Source organism: Salmo salar, chromosome 07, assembly GCF_965601325.2.
Source record: "Salmo salar chromosome 07, fSalSal1, whole genome shotgun sequence".
NCBI lineage: Eukaryota > Metazoa > Chordata > Actinopteri > Salmoniformes > Salmonidae > Salmo > Salmo salar.
This window is the reverse complement of record NC_138297.1, coordinates 31,242,427-31,262,915: the sequence shown is the minus strand read 5'-3', so window position 1 is coordinate 31,262,915 and position 20,489 is coordinate 31,242,427. Positions and strand designations below refer to the sequence as shown.

Sequence of the window (20,489 nt, the reverse complement as noted above, 5' to 3'; positions counted from 1 at the left end):
AAATAGCTACTGTACATGTACACTTAATCCGTCTCTAGATACAGGTACATACATACATACAAAGCAGCACTAGCACACCTACATACAATATGTGTCCTTGACAACCTGTTTATTTCATGCAAAATTATTGTAGAATAAAACAAAGTCAACAGTGATGTCAAACTCATGTAACCCACACAAAATCCCAATGCTCCTTGTGTGTGTGTCTGTGTGTTTGTGTTGCTGTTTTATGACAACAGTACCAAACGACTGAGGCTTGGTCAGGCATCTTGTCGGTCGGCTGGTAGGTACATTGTTGTCATATTACAACAGTATGCAGGTTAATATAGTACTCCATTCCTTTTACACTTCCTGCTATCTCAAATAGACCCAAGTCATTGAGTTGAGCTGTGCTCGCATTACTGTGTGTGTGTGTGTTTGGTTAGTAATGCCCGTTTCTCTGACTGACTCATTCAACGATCATCATACATACATTAAAACATAGACGAGAATAGAAGACGTAGCAACGTAAAATCAAAACAAACAATGAAACGTGTCCCAGCAACAAGAATAAAAACAATCGGGTAACACTTTATTCAAACTCTACGTCGTAACGCTCAATGACAGGAAATCTTCGGACATTTGTTATGATACCGTATGACGTACAGTTCAAATAATGTGCTACCAAACAATCATTGCATTTCACCATGTGGATGACAATGGACATTAGAACTAGACTGATCCATGGGCAGCAATAGCAGCTTATTAATCCCTTATAATATTACCGTCATTTTCCCCCTAAAACACTACAACACAACAACATTAACAGTCCAGACATACACGTTTCCCTTTATAAAAACACAGAAAAAGACAGAGCAAAACCGGGTTGATATGATGTCATAACGACTGTGAAACTGGGTGTGATGACGTCATTTCAACCAGTTTTGCTCACTGGGAAATAAAAACAAAATGCTGTGCAATTCAATCCAAAAAGTATTTAGGAGTGATGCAGTCTCTTCACATTGATTTGATTCGTCCATTAATTTCAAGCACCGGTGTCCGTCATTGACTGATTGTGACCTGATCTCTAACACCGGGATTCCATTTTATTAGACGACGACCGTAGAACTTAGAATGATTTTAATTATTCTATGGTGATGGGCCTTCTGAAAGTGTCGTCCATAGAGTATATAATACGCAAGAGTGGCTTTTCATAGACCTGCATAGCTCTAAGATTGTGCTGATAATGGCAGCCATCTTGGTCAGGTTTCTATATGTGATTCTAAGGTGACTTCAGAGTGATGTCATATCCTGTACCTCCAGCAGCATAGCATCCTGTTCTGTCCTCAGCTGGTCCCGAGTCTGTAGATGAACCACCAGCTCTGTGCTAAGGTCTGATGAGCGAGGCACAGAGACACACCCACATGTGCACACGTGGACACAAACAAAATGTCAGATCAAAAATGTAAGATCAAATGCAGTTGTACAGATCACTTGACAAAGGTGAAATAAATGTAAAATAATAAGGTTGGTATAACTTATAAATGAAAAAGGTGAAATATAAAGTAGCCTATACCTAAAATATACACTGAGTGTACAAAACATTAGGAACACCTTCCTAATATTGAGTTGCACCCACTTTTGCCCTCAGAACAGCCTCAATTTGTTAGGGCATGAACTCTACAAGGTGTCGAAAGCGTTCCATGCTGGCCCATGTTGACTCCAATGCTTCCCACAGTTGTGTGAAATTGGCTGGATGTCCTTTGGGTGGTGGACCATTCTTCATACACTCTGGAAACTGTTTAGTGTGGAAAAACCCAGCAGCGTTGCAGTTCTTGACACTCAAATCGGTGCTCCTGGCACCTACTACTATACCCCGTTCAAAGGCACTTAAGTCTTTTGTCTTGCCCATTCACCCTCTGAATGGCCCATATACACAATCTATGTCTCACTTGTCTCAACGCTTAAAAATCCTTCTTTAACCTGTCTTCTCCCATTCATCTACACTGATTGAGGTTGATTTAACAGGTGACATCAATAAGGGATCATAGCTTTCACCTGGATTCACCTGGTCAGTCTATGTCATGGAAAGAGCAATGTTTTCTACACTCAGTGTAAATATGCAATTTATCCGGTGTAGTATCTAAGTGACCACTCACCTTGTATAGCCTTGTTGAGAGAGTTTTGGTGGACGTTGAGCTCTTTGAGACTGAAGGCTTGCAGGTCACTACGGTCCAGTCTTCTATTCTTCAACAGCTGATTACAACAAGCTGGGCTCTGAGACACAGGGGACAGAGTGAAGAACAGAATATAAGATAACTGAGGATAACACCTAATAACAAAACACTGTGCACCCCGAGGGCAGTACTATTAACCGCTAGTCCCTCCTTCCTAGCCACTCCTGTAGATATGATGGGATTGTATCAGACGGCAAGGTGAAGCAAGTGCCTATCCTATACATTCAGAACTACAGGAGTGCAGAGGGGGTAGGGGGTAGGAGTTGATTTGGGATTCAGGTCCCTCGCTCCCTCTCTCCCACTCTCACCTCCTGTTTCTGCTCGGTCCTCAGCTTGTTTCTGAGTGCGCTCAGCGCAGCCTTGAAGCCTGATGATTTGCTCTTGGCTGCAGGGGGGGCAGGGAACTTTGGATGCTGGCACACCTGCCCACTGGGACTGCTCTTACCAACCATTTTGGAATTCTTGAAAGGACAGAAACAAAATAAAACAAAATGGCATTACGATTGAGATCTGGAATACAAGAAAACAAGTGTCTTTCACAATTCTATGATATATCCAGTCCCTCTTTGTTGCCATTTTGATTCATAAGAGCTGTAGCACTCTATCTATGACCAGCCTTACCTTTTGAGTGTGTGTGCTTACCTTCACGCTAACTTTTTTGCCAGTATCCTCATCCTCTTCTTCGCTTCCGCTGTCATTGATGAAGCACAGCTGGAGGTTCATCTGATTCGAAAGACTGATGAGGAAAAAACATTTTTTAGTTAGTAAGTAGTGAAATTACCCTGGCATTGATAAACATGATTACAAGAGAAGGTGGAAAGTTTTTAAGTTCCTCGGCATACACATCACGGCGTACACATCACGGACAAACTGGTCCACATCACGGACAAAATGGTCCACCCACACAGACAGTGTGGTGAAGAAGGCACAACTTAGGCTGAAGAAATTTGTCATGTCACCTAAAACCCTCACAAACTTTTACAGATGCACAATTGAGAGCATCCTGTCAGGCTGTATCACCGGTTGGTAGGGCAACTGCACCACCCACGACCACAGGGCTCTCCAGAGGGTGGTGAGGTCTGCACAATGCATTACCGGGTTCAAACTACCTGCCCTCCAGGACACCTTACAGCACCCGATGTCACAGGAAAGCCAAAAAGATAATCAAGGACAACAACCACCCAAACCACTGCCTGTTCAACCCGCTACCATCCAGAAGGCGAGGTCTGTACAGGTGCATCAAAGCTGGGACCGAGAGGCTGAAAAACAGCTTCTATCTCAAGGCCATCAGACTGTTAAACAGCCATCAGCCAACAGCCATGGAATCATGTAGTAACCAAAAAAGTGTTAAAAAAATCAAAATATATTTTATATTTGAGATTCTTCAAATAGCCACCCTTTGCCTTGATGACAACTTTGCACACTCTTGGCATTCTCTCAACCAGCATCACCTGGAATGCTTTTCCAACAGTCTTGAAGGAGTTCCCACATATGCTGAGCATTTGTTGGCTGCTTTTCCTTCACTTTTTCGGTCCGACTCATCCCAAACCATCTCAATTGAGTTGAGGTCGGGGGATTGTGGAAGCCAGGTCATCTGATGCAGTACTCCATCACTCTCCTTCTTGGTAAAATAGCCCTTACATATTCTGGAGATGTGTTGGGTCATTGTCCTGTTGAAAAACAAATGATAGTCCCACTAAGCCCAAACCAGATGGGATGGCGTATCACTGCAGAATGCTGTGGTAGCCATGCTGGTTAAGTGTCCCTTGAATTCTAAATAAATCACAGACAGTGTCACCAGCAAGCCAACCTCATACCATAGCACCTCCTTCTCCATGCTTTACTGTGAGAAATACACATGTGGAGATCATCCGTTCACCCACACTGCGTCTCACAAAGACACGGCGGTTGGAACTAAAAATCTCAAATTTGGACTCCAGAACAAAGGACAAATTTCCACCGGTCTAATGTCCATTGCTCGTGTTTCTTGGCCCAAGCAAGTCTCTTTTTATTATTGGTGTCCTTTAGTAGTGGCTTCTTTCCAGCAATTCGACCAAGACCTGATTCACGCAGTCTCCTCTGAACAGTTGATGTTGAGATGTGTCTGTTACTTGAACTCTGTGAAGCATTTATTTGGGCTGCAATTTCTGAGGCTGGTAACTCCAACGAACTTATCCTCTGCAGCAGAGGCAACTCTGGGTCTTCCATTCTTGTGGCGGTCCTCATGAGAGCCAGTTTCATCATAGCGCTTGATGGTATTTGCAACTGCACTTGAAGAAACGTTCAAAGTTCTTGAAATCTTCCGTATTGACAGACCTTCATGTCTTAAAGTAATGATGGACTGTCGTTTCTCTTTGCTTATTTGAGCTGTTCTTGCCATAATATGGACTTGGTCTTTTACCAAATAGGGCTATCTTCTGTATACCCCCCTTACCTTGTCACAACACAACTGATTGGCTCAAACACATTAAGAAAGAAATTCCACAAGTTAACTTTTAAGAAGGCACACCTGTTAATTGAAATGCATTCCAGGTGACTACCTCATGAAGCTGGTTGAGAGAATGCCAAGAGTGTGCAAAGCTGTCATCAATGCAAAGTGTGGCTATTTGAAGAATCTAAAATATAAAATATATATTGATTTATTTAACCCTTTTTTGGTTACTACATGATTCCATATGTGTTATTTCATAGTTTTGATGTATTCACTATTATTCTACAATGTAGAAAATAATACAAATAAAGAAAAACCCTGGAATGAGTAGCTGTTCTAAAACTTTTGACCGGTAGTGTATGTATACACTGTTTTTAATACTATCTATTGCATCTTGCCTATGCCGCTCTGTCATTGCTCATCCATATATTTATAAATTCTTATTCCATTCCCGTACTTAGATTTGTGTGTATTAGGTAGCTGTTGTGGAATTGTTAGATTACTTGGTAGATATTGCTGCACTGTCGGAACTAGAAGCACAAGCATTTCACTACACTAGCTATAACATGTGCTAACCATGTGTATGTGACCAATCAAATTTTATTTGATACCACTCCTCTAGGGAGCTAGCTTTCTTGGATTCTTTCTTGGATTATTGACCACAAGGTTGTGAGTTCGCTTCTTGCCTCGGACCTTATGCTTCTCCCTTGGTTTCATTACTGGTGTCAGAAGTGGGATTTGTTCATGATTGTATCAGCCTGGGTACTATACTATTAGTACATAATGAAACAACACTATCACCACACAATGTTACGTAGACGACACCGTGCTTCGTACCGAGAAGTTAGGGCTGTCACGCGGCTATTGCAGTCCTCCTCGCCTCCGTCCTCCCAGCTCTCCTTACTCTTCCCTTGCTCCCTGTCTCCTGGCCGGTTCATGGACAGCGTCTTCCCTCTCTCTCTCTCCTCCGGCCGGCTTGCTGACAATTTCTTACCTCGTTCCAGGACACTGGAAGACTGGAGATGAATCAGATATACAGTCGTGAAAAAGTAAGTACACCCTTTGGAAAGTGGTCTTTTTTAATATATATATATATTTTTTTACATATTTGGACACATGGATATTTGAGCTATTTTCCAACCACATTCATTGATAAAGGGAACCCAATTTAACAAATCGCACACCAAAAAATGTACTTTGAAAATGTTATGCAATTAAAATAAACCAAAATGCAATTTCGTTATGCAGGGAAAATGTGTACACCCCTCCCTTTACCTTCACCTAAAATGGCTAAAATTAGGATCAGGTGCACAGGTGCAAATTATTAGGAAATCTTTAGAGAGTACCTTGGGAGGGTCCAGACTTCCATAAAGATTATAAACTTGGTCTGGTTTGGTCTTAACCATATGGGTGTTGTAACACATCATGCAAAGATCCAAATACCTATCCGAGGCCCCCAGAAGAAAGATTATTGATGCCTGTGAGTCTGGGAGGGGTTACAAATCAATTTCCAAGCAATTCGAAGTACATTGTTCCACTGTCCGACGGATCATCTACAAATGGAGAAAATTCCAGACCACTGGCAATCTACCTAGAACAGGTTGTCCCACCAAATTCACCCCAAGAGCTGACCGAAAGATGCTCATAGAAGTCTCTAAGAACCCCAATGTAACATCAAGTGATCTACAGGCCTCTCTTGCTACAATCAATATTGAAGTGCATGAGTCAACTGTCAGAAAGAGACGGCACAATCTTGGCCTACATGGGAGGTCAGGAAGGAAGAAGCCTCTGCTTTCAAAAAAGAATATCAAGACAAGACTGACGTTTTCCAGACTTGTTTGGCCGCAATGCCAGATGCCATCTTTGGCAAAAACGAAACACTGCCTTTGAACAGAAGAACCTCATACCAACCGTAAAGCATGGAGGCGGTGGCATTATGGTTTGGGGCTGCTTTGCTGCCTGAGGGCCTGGCAAACTTGCCATCATTTAGTCAACCATGAATTACATATCGTAGCAGAGAATTCTTGAGGAGAATGTGAGGCCATCTGTCTAAAAGCTGAAGCTGAATCGAACATGGATCTTGCAACAGGACAATGATCCAAAACACACAAACAAAGCTACAACAGAATGTCTCAAAAAGAAGAAATGGAGGGTTATGGAATCGCCGAGTCAAAGCCAAGATCTCAATCCTGTCGAAATGCTGTGGGGGGACTTGAAGCGGGTCGTGCATGCAAGAAATCCCTTGAATATAACACAGTTGAAGCAGTACTGTAAAGATGAGTTGGGAAAAATTCCTTCCAGTTGATATGAGAGACTGATAGACAGTTACAAGAAACGGCTACATTAAGTTATTTCAGCCAAAGGGAACGACGCCAGCTACTGAAGCTAGGGGTGTACTTATTTTTTCCACACTATGGAATTGCATTTCTGTTGACCTTCGATGAATAAATAATTGCAAAGTATAAACTTTCAGTTTAACTTGTTAAATTAGGTTACCTTTATCTGTCAATAGTGTTGAAGTGAAGATTACATATCCATCTGTCCAAATACTTACTAAAAAGTAACACTTTCCAGGGGGTGTACTTACTTTTTCACACGTCTGTAGGTAGCACAAGTTATACAGAGCAAGTTATGGAGAGCCTCTCCTGTGTGTAAGTTTAATTGTTTTTTGAATGAGCTGCCCTATTGGCCAGGTCTCCCTTGTAAAAGAGGTATTCTGACCTCAATGGGACTTCCTGGATAAATAAAGGTTAAAATGATAATGGATTAAAAAAAGTTAATATTGTATATTGTTTAGCAGTGCTGTGTAGTCTCTTTCAACACAAAATGAGTCACTGAATAGAGCAGCTGACTGACATTGCATTCATGGACACATTTCATCTGTGTCCCTGACAGATGCACACTTCTCTCCCATAAATATACAACTGTGTCACCTGTCCACATCCATAAGTAACAGACAGCATTCAACTATGACCCTTTACCTCTGTTCTTTCTTCTCACTCCTCTCCCCTTCCCCCTCTCCTCTCCACTACCTGTCCAAAAACACCTGTCCCCAGCACTCAACCGTGACCTCTGACCTTTGTTTTCTTCTCTCTCTTTTCCTCTTCCTGTTTCTCCAGCTCTGCGATGCGCAGGCTCAGCGCCTCCCAATGCATTATGGGTAGGCCCAGGTCATCCTCTCCGTAGGACCCCTCCTGCCACACCAACGCCGCTCCTTCCGCATCATCATCCTCTTCATCATCTTCCTCTTCAGCCTCGTCGCTCTGTTTCTCCTCTTCCTCCGTCTCGTCGCTCTCTTTCTCCTCTCCCCGCTCCCTCTCTTTCTCCTTCTCTCCCTCCATCTCTTGTGTCAGTGGCAGAGAGTGCCAGCGTGGGTAGACTTCACTCCGCTCTGGGTTGGAGGGTTGTCTAAGATAAAGATGATATACTACTACTTAATAAACATGTTATAAAGAACTATAGTAACCTACTGGTTACTAAGCTGTTATAACAACTATACTACACTACTTGGTGGTAGGCAGTGCTTAATTTGTAAATCAGGAGGTGCCGGAAGCAAAAGCGAGTGCGAGAGGGGGGTGACCTGGGGAGCTCTGAGGTACTGAAAAAAAAAAAAAGAAATCACCTTGATAATAAAGCATATCATCACATTTGCGTAGTGACACAAAACAGTAGAGTAGAGGCACTTACAGAAGTTGCACACATGGGGAACATTGTAGTAGCCTAGGGTCTGGGAAAAATGTGTCCTTTTATAAACGCATTTCATGCAATTCAAAATAATTTTACATGACTGGAGACTTTTGAAGAATTTTTTCAAAACCATACAAATGATCGAAATGACAGGCTACTTTGACACTGACAAACTGAGAATCTGAGATCAATAAAAACGACCTTAAATCCATCAAATGAATGGTCAGATGAAGCAGATGCTAAGCTACAGGACGGTTTTGCTAGCACAGACTGGAATATGTTCCCAGGATTCCTCCAATGGCATTGAGGAGTATCTGTCATTGGCTTCATAAATAAGTGCGTCGATGATGTCGTCCCCACAGTGACCGTACGTACATAACCCAACCAGAAATCATGGATTACAGGCAGCATCCGCACTGAGCTAAAGGCTAGAGCTGCCTCTTCAAGAAGCTTATACGAAATCCCGCAATGCCCTCCAACGAACCATCAAACAGGCAAAGCATCAATACAGGACTAAGATCGAGTCATACTACACCGGCTCTGATGCTCGACGGATGTGGCAGGGCCTGCAAACCATTACAGACTACAAAGGGAAGCACAGCTGAGAGCTGCCCAGTGACAGGAGCCTACAGGACGAGCTAAATTACTTCTATGCTCGCTTCGAGGCAAATAACACTCAAACATGCATGAGAGCACCAGCTGTACTGGAAGACTGTGTGATCACGCTCTCCGCAGCCGATGTGAGTAAGACCTTTAGACAGGTCAACATTCACAAGGCCGCAGGGCCAGACGGATTATCAGGACGTGTACTGCGAGCATGCGCTGACCAACTAGAAAGTGTCTTCACTGACATTTGCAACCTCTCCCTGTCCGAGTCTGTAATACCAACATGTTTTAAGCAGACCACCATAGTGCCTGTGCCCAAGAACACTAAGGTTACCTGTCTAAATGACTACCGACCCGTAGCACTCACGTCTGTAGCCATGAAGTGCTTTGAAAGGCTGGTCATGGCTCACATCAACACTATTATCCCAGAAACCCTAGTCCCACTCCAATTTGCATACCGCCCCAACAGATCCACAGATGATGCAGTCTCTATTGCACTCCAAATGGCCCTTTCCCACCTGGACAAAAGGAATACCTACGTGAGAATGCTATTCATTGACTACAGCTCAGCGTTCAACACCATAGTGCCCTCAAATCTCATCAATAAGCTAAGGACCCTGGGATTAAACACCTCCTTCTGCAACTGGATCCTGGACTTCCTGATGGGCCGCCCCCAGGTGGTAAGGGTAGGTAACAACACTGTGCTTAGCCCCCTCCTGTACTCCCTGTTCACTCATGACTGCACAGCCAGGCACGACTCCAACACCGTCATTAAATTTGCCGATGGTCACCGACAACATCGAGACAACCTATAGGGAGGAGGTCAGAAACCTGGCCGTGTGGTGCCAGTACAACAACTTCCCCCTCAACGTGATCAAGACAAAGGAGATGATTGTGGATTACAGGAAAAGGAGGACCGAGCACGCCACCATTCTCATCGACGGGGCTGCAGTGGAGCAGGTTGAGAGCTTCAAGTTCCTTGGTGTCCACATCACAAACAAACTAACATGGTCCAAGCACACCATGACAGTCATGAAGCGGGCACGACAAAAACTATTCCCCCTCAGGAGACTGAAAAGATTTGGCATGGGTCCTCAGATCCTAAAAAGATTCTACAGCTGCACCATTGAGAGCATCCTGACTGGTTGCATCACTGCCTGGTATGGCAACTGCTCGGCCTCCGACCGCAAGGCATTACAGAGGGTAATGCGAACGGCCCAGTACATCACTGGGGCCAAGATTCATGCCATCCAGGACCTCTATACCAGGCGGTGTCAGAGGAAGGACCTGAAAATTGTCAAAGACTCCAGCCACTCTAGTCATAGATTCTTCTCTCTACTACCACACGGCAAGCGGTACCGGAGCGCCAAGTCTAGGTCCAAGAGGCTTCTAAACAGCTTCTACCCCCAAGCCATAAGACTCCTGAACATCTTGTCAAATGGCTACCCAGATTACTTACATTCCCCCACCACTGCCACTCTCTGTTGTCATCTATGCATAGTCACTTTAATTAACTCTACCTACATGTACATACTACCTCAACTAACCGGTGCCCCCACACATTGACTCTGTACCGGCACCCCCCTGTATATATTGTTATTTTTTACTGCTCCTCTTTAATTACTTGTTACTTTTATCTCTTATTCTTATCCATATTGCTTGAAACTGCACTGTAGGTTAGGGGCTTGTAAGTATGCATTTCACTGTAAGGTGTTGTATTCGGCGCATGTGACTAATACAATGTGATTTGATTTGATCAACAGCATAGGCCTACGTGTGTGGAGACACATATTGTAGGCTACAATATGAGGATGAAATTATAATCCTAAAAATGCTATTCAGTTTCACTTACTCACGCAATGATGTGCAGCTCACTCACCGGTGATGGCCGATGCGTTCGATCCAAAAACCTACAGTGCATTCGGAAAGTATTCAGACCCCTTGACTTTTTCCACATTTTGTAACGTTACAGTCTTTTTCTAAAATTGAATAAAACATTTTTTTCCCTCATCATTCTACACACAATACACCATAATGACCAATCGAATGCAGGTTTTTAGAGATTTTAGCAAATGTATTAAAAATAAAAAACTGAAATGCCTTATTTACATAAGTATTCAGAGCCTTAGCTATGAGATTGGAAATTGAGGTCAGGTACATCCTGTTTCCATTGATCATCATTAAAATGTTTCCACAACTTGATTGGAGTCCACTTGTGGTAAATTCAATTGATTTGACATGATTTGGAAAGGCACACATCTGTTTATATCAGGTCCCACAGTTGACAGTGCATGTCAGAGCAAAACCCAAGCCATGATGTCGAAGAAATTGTCCGTAGAGCTCCGAGACAGGATTGTGTCGAGGCACAGATCTAGGGATCTATTTCTGCAGCATTGAAGGTTCCCAAGAACAGAGTGGCTTCCATCGTTCTTAAATGGAAGACGTTTGGAACCACCAAGACTCTTCCTAGAGCTGGCTACCCGGCTAAACTGAGCAATTGGGGGAGTAGGACCTTGGTCAGGGAGGTGACCAAGAACCCGATGGTCACTCTGACAGAGTTCCTCTGTGGAGATGGGAGAAACTTCCAGAAGGAAACCTGGCACCATCCCTACGGTGAAGCATGGTGGTGGCATCATCATGGTGTGGGGATGTTTTTCAGTGGCAGGGACTGGAAGACTAGTCAGGATTGAGGGGGAAAGATGAATAAAACAAAGTACATAGAGATCCTTGATGAAAACCTGCCCCAGAGTGCTCAGAACCTCAGACTGGGGCGAAGGTTCATGTACATTTTGGTGGGACAAAACTAAAAAAACATGTGGGATGCATGCCAGCAAATCCACTACACAACACAACACAACACTAAACAGTACATTAATTACACTATAATGGTGACAAGCTGTTCCCACAAACTGTTAGGGCCTACATAAAGCTGTCCCAACAGCAGAGTCCCAACAGCAGTCCAAACACCTTACAACTGGCTACACCTGGCTATCAGAGGAGCCTTGTCTGGCAGCGAAACAGTTAATTCAGCCTCATTTACTGCATTTTAAAAAACATAGCTGATATGGCTGACTTGCTTAAACAAATGTGGTTTCTACCGACAATTAAAACGTACAAACTATGGCATAAGGGGACGACAAGCGGATAAGAGGCAAGCCGTAATTTCGATTAAGACATTAAAGAGCAAGCAACGACGGACGTAGTCAATATAACTATTTGGTCAGCACCTTTGAAATGTACAGCGACAGAATTCAGAACATGGGCCGTTTTTACAGTGTACTCCCTGTAAACCAAGTCAGAACCGTAGGATAAATAAAGGGGGCATATAAGCAGACAATGAAAGCTCTTACAATATTTGATGATTACATTTCTCTAAAACAGGTTATAGGCTACATGTGCACCACCAAGTTAGAACAGTAGGCGAAATTAAGAGGTGAAAATAGACACAATTATTAGGATGAGGCACATTGAACGCTGTTTGGGTCTTTGCGTGTCAAAAAAGATACACGTCAAATAACACTATTTGACGTGTTAAATAAGCTTTTAATTTGACACGTCAAATAACAAAATTCTATTATAAAATGTTGTGTGTGCTGAATTTGCACATGCAAGCCAAGCGTCACCACTACTATCAGTAGCACTGTCAAATCTGTACAAAAAAGTCTGCAAACAAGCAAACACCGGCTACAAACGATGTGTTTACAATACTGCGTTGGTGAAAATAGACCAAATTATTAGGGTGAGGCACATGGGCTACTAACAGCTTACTACACAACATACACTTAGTATGACTTTCTTAGCTACAGTATACATATCTCCCTTGCATATTACATCACTTATGCAGCTGCATACAAGACACTTTTGGATTCACCTTGTGCTGTGCTCACTTAAACAGGAAGTTGGCGCGGCGGTCCTTTGTGGGCAAATTTTGTCATCAAAGTCTGAAATTCTCTGGATTTATGGTGGGTACTCGGGACAAAAACACACAACCACTTCACTGTAACGCTTGGAGTTAGCCACTGATTATTTCCAAACCACTCATTGTTTAATTTGCGATTTCCAACTTGTTGTGTAATGTTTATGTCCAATGGCCGATGAGCACCGATACATTTTATCTATAATTTCTCTTCATTATTTATCTTCATATGAAAGGATTAAAAAGGATTTGTCAGTAGATTGTCGACTTGATTCATGCTGATAACTGCTAGCTAAGATTTTGAAAGTAAGATTTTGACATGATCAGTCCAATCAAAGCTACTATACATATAACGTGATTTGACGTCATTTTATCTGTGGCCAATGACCTTGAGCCTTCTTGGAAGGGCTCTTCTAATGTAACTCTATGGCAGGACCCAAGGGGCTTAAATGTTCGATGTCTACCCTTACTAAGGACTTAGACTTGGCCTGTGAAGTAGTGTCCCCATGAGTGACAGAACACTGAGCCAATCACGGCGCAATGCTCCTATTTTCTGCTGGCTTGCCCCACCACCACAGAAAGCACTGAGCTAGGCTCAAACACCTGAATTTTGGAGCTGCCTTACTCAAGAAAACAAAAAAGAGACCATGCGGCTTTATTAACTCAGTGATATATAAAAAAAATTACATTGTTTGCAAACTGATATGTGACATGTACTAATGCCAAAATAACATGCAAAATAGGCAAGCCCCCAAAAAAATGTGGAGCCCCACCTGCCCTGAATGACGGGTCGCTACTGGTAGAGACCTGAGAATAGCTGTGCAGCAACGCTCCCCAACCAACCTGACAGAGCTTGAGAGGATCTGCAGAGAAGAATGGGAGAAACTCCCCAAATACAGGTGAGCCAAGCTTGTAGCGTCATACCCAAGACACCTCTAGGCTGTAATTGCTGCCAAAGGTGCTTCAACAAAGTACTGAGTAAAGGGTCTGAATACATATGTAAATGTAATATTTCAGTTTAATATTTTTAATACATTTGCAAAAGATTCTAAAAACCTGTTTTTGCTTTGTCCAATTTTTTTTTTACATTTAATTAGGCAAGTCTTTACAATGACAGCTTAGGAAAAGTGGGTTAACTGCCTTGTTCAGGGGCAGAATGACAAGAGTTTTACCTTGTCAGCTCAGGGGATCGATCTAGCAACCTTCCGGTTACTGGCCCAACACTCTAACCACTAGGCTACCTGCCGCCCCAATATTATGTGGTATTGTGTGTAGATTGATGATGGAAAAAACAATTTAATAAATGTTAGAATAAGTATGTAACGTAAAACTTTTGGGGAAAAGTCAAGGGCTCAGAATACTTTCCGAATACACTGTATATCTCACTTGTTTCACTTTGTATTTGGAAGTTTATCAAATATTTTGTTAGGCTAGAGCAGACAGATTAGAGACTTCTCTTTTCAGCAGGAGCCATTTGGTTTCCAACCTGTGTTTTCCCGCAATTGTATTTGAAATATTGCGAAAGGCCTGTTTTGTCTGCATGCTGTTCACTGACAGATTTTCTGCGTCTTCCTGACTCTAGGCTATGTCTTGTTATTGGGCTACACACAATCCACAGCTAGGCTATTTTTTAAAAGATGCTATTGACCTCTGTGGCTAAATGACGGGCATTTTCATGGTGTAGTAGGCTATTCTGAATTATTTCATTATTTTCATTGAACAGACAGCAGTTATTCTATAACTTCGGCAAATGTATTTCAATTTATCAGGGGCAGTGGTGGAAAAAGTCCACAATTGTCATACTTGAGCAAAAGTAAAAATACCTTAATAGAAAATGACTCAAGTAAAAGTGAAAGTCACCCAGTAAAATACTACTTGAGTGAAAGTCTAAAAGTATTTGGTTTTAAATATACTTAAGTATCAAAAGTAAATGTAATGGAAAAAATGTGTACATTGTTTTCTTTAGGAATGCAGTGAAGTAAAAGTAAAAGTTGTCAAACATATACATAGTAAAGTAAAGTACAGATACTCCAAAAACTACTTAAATAGTACTTTAAAGTATTTTTTCCTAAGTACTTTACACCACTGATCAGGGGTGCCTCAGCTCCTCCAGAACCCTTTGCGCTATGATTAACGAAGAGGCAACTCGAATGAACTTTGAACGCTTTAATTATATTTTTTACATCGCAAAAAGTTACACTAATTTTTCATGACACAAGAGAGGTACCAGATCCGGCAAAATACGTTCCGGAATAAAACAGTCCACGGAGGGGATCCTGTTCCGGCAGGATCCGGCTACAAATTAAGCACTGGTAGGCCTACGACTTCAAAATTATATGCAGGGAGAACATTTTACTTTAAAGAAGCTATCAACATTATTAAAATTATTATATTTTGGGACGACTTGAAGTTAGAGTTCAACAGAGAGGAGAGAGTTTCAGAAAGTTAATGTTTTTGTTAAACGTTAAGGTAACACATGGAATGCCTGGAAACAGAATATAGAGCGTTTCAACTTTACAATGTACCAGTGTAAGTAACTTACAGCCTAAATTACCAGTGGGTCTATCTATGTGGCTATCCAAACTGCACTCTGAAATGTGTATAGATCAAGACAGACTGCAGAATATAATTGAATAAGAAATAGAAATAGAAAATAAAGACAGTTACGTAAACGCTGTTAGGGAAAAAGTGTTTTCAAGACTGATTGATGTACGCTATAGTAACAGTAGCCTATATAAAGTAGCCTATATAATGATAATAGGCCCAAGAAGTAGCCTAGAGAAGAAGCGAAGTAAAATAAACACATAACACGTATCGATAGATGTAGCCTATATGCATATTGTTAAGTTAGTCAGTGGTCGATCGTGTAACCCAATACCTATTTGGAATCGCTTACCAATTTCCCAGGGGAGTAGAAATCACAGCTTCTTGCGCTGTCAAACCCGGGGAGAGGATTCTTGTGTCCACATAACTTTCTCTCGCTTCCTTGAGCGAAAACTCTTCCTAGTTTCCCTTTATTCTCCTTCCTTCTCCCCCTCCTTCTTCCTGAGTTTCCACACTTTTTTTAATTCCCCGTTCCTTTATCTCAACTTCTCGCTCACTGTAACGGGAGAAGGGTGTTGAACTGCAAGATTATGGGAAGCTTGTTTACGCGGCTTTGAAGTTACAACCAGTGGCAAATGTACTTTAGTAGCCTAATGTTATAGCTGGTTAGTAGCCGAGCATCTCCAAGAAATCCACGAATTCTTGCGCCAAAACAATCGAAACAAAAGCGTAAACCTTCAGGAATTTCACGGCTTTTCAGTAGGGACACAGAGAGAGGAGGGGTGGAGAGAGACGGGCTGAATAAGTAACGAAAATTACCAGGTGTCATATTTCACCGTTTTCTAACAGACTACTGACATTCAAATGGTAGAAGAAAGTAGGATTTGATTCTGTAAGTTTTAATTCTGATTGATAGGGAGATGATTACTAAGAGAATACAATTCAGGATGTTAGTAAACTTTATTTAGGCTATGTTCCCCCTTGTCGTGTTAGTAGTATTTGGGACTAGTATTCTGCCAGCAGCACAAACAATAACGTCACTCTGTATGGTACTCAGTAATCCTTAAAAATAAAAGCCCGCATTTCTAAACCTTGCAATGTGGATAACTCATTCAAAATATATTACATTTGAATCAATGTCCATTTGTATTGTGCTTGTAAGCAAATACAATACATCATTTATAGAAACAATTACAAATGTGCTTCTAAAAACATTTTAAGACCACTATCAAAAAAATCAATGTTCAGACTGGTATGTTCACAATATTGGGTTGTAGAGAAAAATGATTATATGTGCAGATGTAAAAGTGGGGCTGGGAATACTCAGTGAGGTCTGTAGAATCTATATGGGGTTATTTCTTGGTGGACTGCGGTCTAAATACCCAGCAGCACTCCACTCCACTCCACCTGTTCCATTGGTCCCAATGCAATACACTGTAGGCCTATAAAATACACATTGGCTTATGGAGAAAAAACTATTCTATGTGCCGGGTAAAAGTGGGGTTGGGATTACTCATTAGGGTCTGTAGAATCTATGTATTTTTTACATTTACATTTACGTAATTTAGCAGACGCTCTTATCCAGAGCGACTTACACAGTTGATGTATGGTGTTATTTCATGGGGGACTGTGATCTAAATACCCTGCAGCACTGTCTACTTCACCTATTCCATTGGCCACAATGCAATATACTGTATTTGAATCACCAAAGACATTTTGGGCTGTAGATGAAATATTGGTCTGAAAATAGTAAAGATTAACCCTATCAACAACCCTCAGTATTTCAACTACTTAATATAAACAGTGCAGGTTAAACCACATCCATTTACTACAGTCACCAATTTCATAACATGTCAGTTAATTCATGGTCTAACACACTATGATACATTCATTCATTTCAGTCCCCACTTTTCATGAAATGTTTCGGCTTAGAAATTCATGGTTTGACATACTCTATGATACATTCATTGATTTCAATCACCCATTCCATGAAATGTGTCAGTTAAAAATGCATGCTCTGACACACTCTATGATACACTCAGTCATTTGAATCACTAATTTGAATCACTCATCGAATAAATCCATGAAATGAGTGATGGGCACCGATATGGAAAATGTTCAGTCAGGTCAAAAATGATTGTCACGCTTGATAAAGATTAGCAAAAAAAGAATATAATATAAATAATCCAAATACTGAGCTATATTGTATACAAAACAAATGGGACAAATATATTATTTCATACTAATACAATTGCTCAGATAAAGACATCATTTGTTTTTCTTCAAAAACAGATAGGGGTCAACATTTTTGACACCCTTGTTTTCAATACCTCACCTTGCGAGCATAATTGCACTGAGACTTTTTTAGAAATGTTTTATGAGATTGGAGAACACATTGGGAGGGATCTTAAACCATTCCTCAATAAAATAATATCATTTTCAAAAACATTTGCCCACGCAATATATCTCAGTATTTGTATTAGTTATTTTTAAAGTCTTTTTTACTAATCTTTATCAAGGGTGCCAATAATTTTGATATCAGTTGCATTTTTCGATTCGATATTGATTTCAAATCGGTTTGTAGAAAATACATTGCAACTGTGCGACCGTTCACTTTCTGTATAGTCCAGACGACTACTTGCGGAATTCCCATTGGGCCAGGTGTGTTCTGGTGGCATTAACCTACATAACCAGTTTTAATACAATGGGAAGACCATCCACAGTTGATGGCCCACCAGCAGGCAATTAAGTATGGTAGGCAGCTTGTTTAAAAAAAAAAAAAAAGATGAATTGTAAGCAGCCTGTGAGAATGTCTGTGAGAGGTTTGCTTTGTGCATGCAGGAACAGGCATGTGTGCCTTTTTATAGAGTTTAAGAAGAATAAACCAATATCACGATATGCCTTTCTTATATCGATATCAAACAATATTAATATCATATCTAACTATCAATATCGGTTCCCACCACTACATTAAATGAACAACACATTTATATTTAAATATCATTGAATTATTAAGCATATAGATTCATTTAATCAGTCTCCTGTGTCCTTCAAGCTTAAAATCTTAACTTCTTTCAACAAAGTAATTTCCTCTCCGATAACTCAGGGAAAACATAGTCTCGCTTGCCATTGTGAAAAAGCGTATTCACATTGCCCTTTAATATGCCTGCTTTAGAGAACAAGCACTCATAAACACCACAACTGCTACCATCTGACTGTTTTCTAAAATGGGGGCACTGATGACAAAATTCATAGCTTAGTGTCATATCCACCACAACCCCATGCATTGTCAGACACTGTAGTGCCAGGTATTTCTGAATTGGAAGTAGTGTATCCTTTCATTCTATTTCATACTAAAATCCATCATCTTAAGATTTAATATAATGCAATTACTACAACAAACTGTATGTTGCATATCTATGGCTATAACTGTCCAAAGGGACCTTAAGTTCACAGGCACTATCACATGCTCAAAACCTCACCACTTATGAGTCGTTCTAGGCGAATTTGGCATAACCTCTTTGCACTCAAAAAACAGACTGTAATTGCTGACTCGTAAAAGATGCAGAGCAATGATTGAAAGTGCTGCTGGGTATTTGAACCAAATCCCCATGAAATAACACCATATATAGATTCTACAGACCCTACTGAGTAATCCCAACCCCACTTTTACTTTAGCACATATAATCGTTTTTTCTCTATATGTAATTTATAGGCCTACGGTGTATTGCATTGGGAACAATGGATTAGGTGTAGCAGAAAGTGATACTAGGTATTTAGACCTCAGTCCACCATGAAATAACACCATATATATATATATATATAAATATATATATATAAAAATATATCTATATATATAAATATATATATATATATATATATAAATATATATATATTTATTTATTTATTTATATATATATTCTACAGACCCAACTGAATAATCGCAACCCCACCTTTTATGGAGCTGGCGGAGTGAAAAGCCAGAAGCAGGTCGTTCGACACAGTCCCCCTCCAAAACGAACCATATTTGGTTAGTAGAGACCCTACTGAGTATTTCCCACCCCACTTTAGCTGAGACAGGTAGAAATGTTTTCTCTCTACAAGCCAATATGTGTCCCATGTACAACACAGGAGGTTGGTGGCACCTTAATTAGGGAGAACGGGCTGGTGGTAATGACTGGAATGAGTAGGCGGGATGGTAACAAATACATCAAACACATGGTTTCCAGGTATTTGATGCCATTCCATTTGCCCCATTCTGGCCATTATTATGGGTCGCTCTCCCCTCAGCAGCCTCCTGTGATGTACAGTCTATTACAGGGAATTGCATTGGGGGGCTATGGAGGGGGTGGGGAACGAATGTGCCCTGTGAAAAGCCAGCAGCAGGCTGTGCGACACAGTCCTTCTCAAAAACGAGCCATATTTGGTTAGTAGAGACCATACTGAGTATTTTCCATCCTACTCTAGCTGAGACAGGTAAAACAGTTCTCTCTACAGCCCAATATTCTCAACATACCAGTGTCAACATAATTTTTTGTCATTATTGGTCTTCCCAAAAAATCTTAACCATATTTTACATTTGTTTTCATAAATTACTTATTGCCTTTTCTTGTTGACATAATAAAAGTGACCACTTATTAAAATAACATTTCTTTTGAATGAGTTATCCACATTGCAATGTTTTTATTTTGAAGGTTTCCTCATTACCATACAAACATGATGTCATAATTTGTGCTGCTGGCAGAATACTAATCAAGAAGTCACGCTAGAAAGTCCAACAAATTGATAATATGTTTTTATTTAACTAGGCAAGTCAGTTAAGAACAAATTCTTATTTACAATGACAGCCTACTCCAGCCAAACCACACTGGGCCAATTGTGTGCCGCACTATGGGACTCCCAATCACAGCCAGATGTCATACAGCCTGGATTTGAACCAGGTACTGTAGTGATGCATCTTGCACTGAGATGCAGTGCCTTACACTGCTGCGCCACTCAATATATGGCAGAGGTATTCCACAACACATTCAGAAAAAATTATTGCAAGCTACAGCTACGGCCTAGGCCTACTGTAGCCCCAAAAGAGTTA

General features: G+C 41.1%; 1 protein-coding gene across 1 annotated transcript; it reads right to left on the bottom strand.

Annotated features, from left to right (window-relative positions):
• Window positions 1-83: 83 nt before the first annotated feature.
• LOC106608936 (schwannomin-interacting protein 1) lies at window positions 84-16,191 on the bottom strand. The gene is made up of 7 exons (XM_014207176.3): window positions 15,753-16,191; window positions 7,725-8,055; window positions 5,485-5,663; window positions 2,859-2,952; window positions 2,525-2,677; window positions 2,139-2,256; window positions 84-1,373 (listed from the first exon to the last, which is right to left on the bottom strand). Exons 2-7 carry the CDS (start codon window positions 7,986-7,988, stop codon window positions 1,273-1,275), a joined length of 909 nt encoding a protein of 302 aa, XP_014062651.3. The 5' UTR covers window positions 7,989-8,055; window positions 15,753-16,191; the 3' UTR covers window positions 84-1,272.
• Between the last annotated feature and the right edge of the window lie 4,298 nt (window positions 16,192-20,489).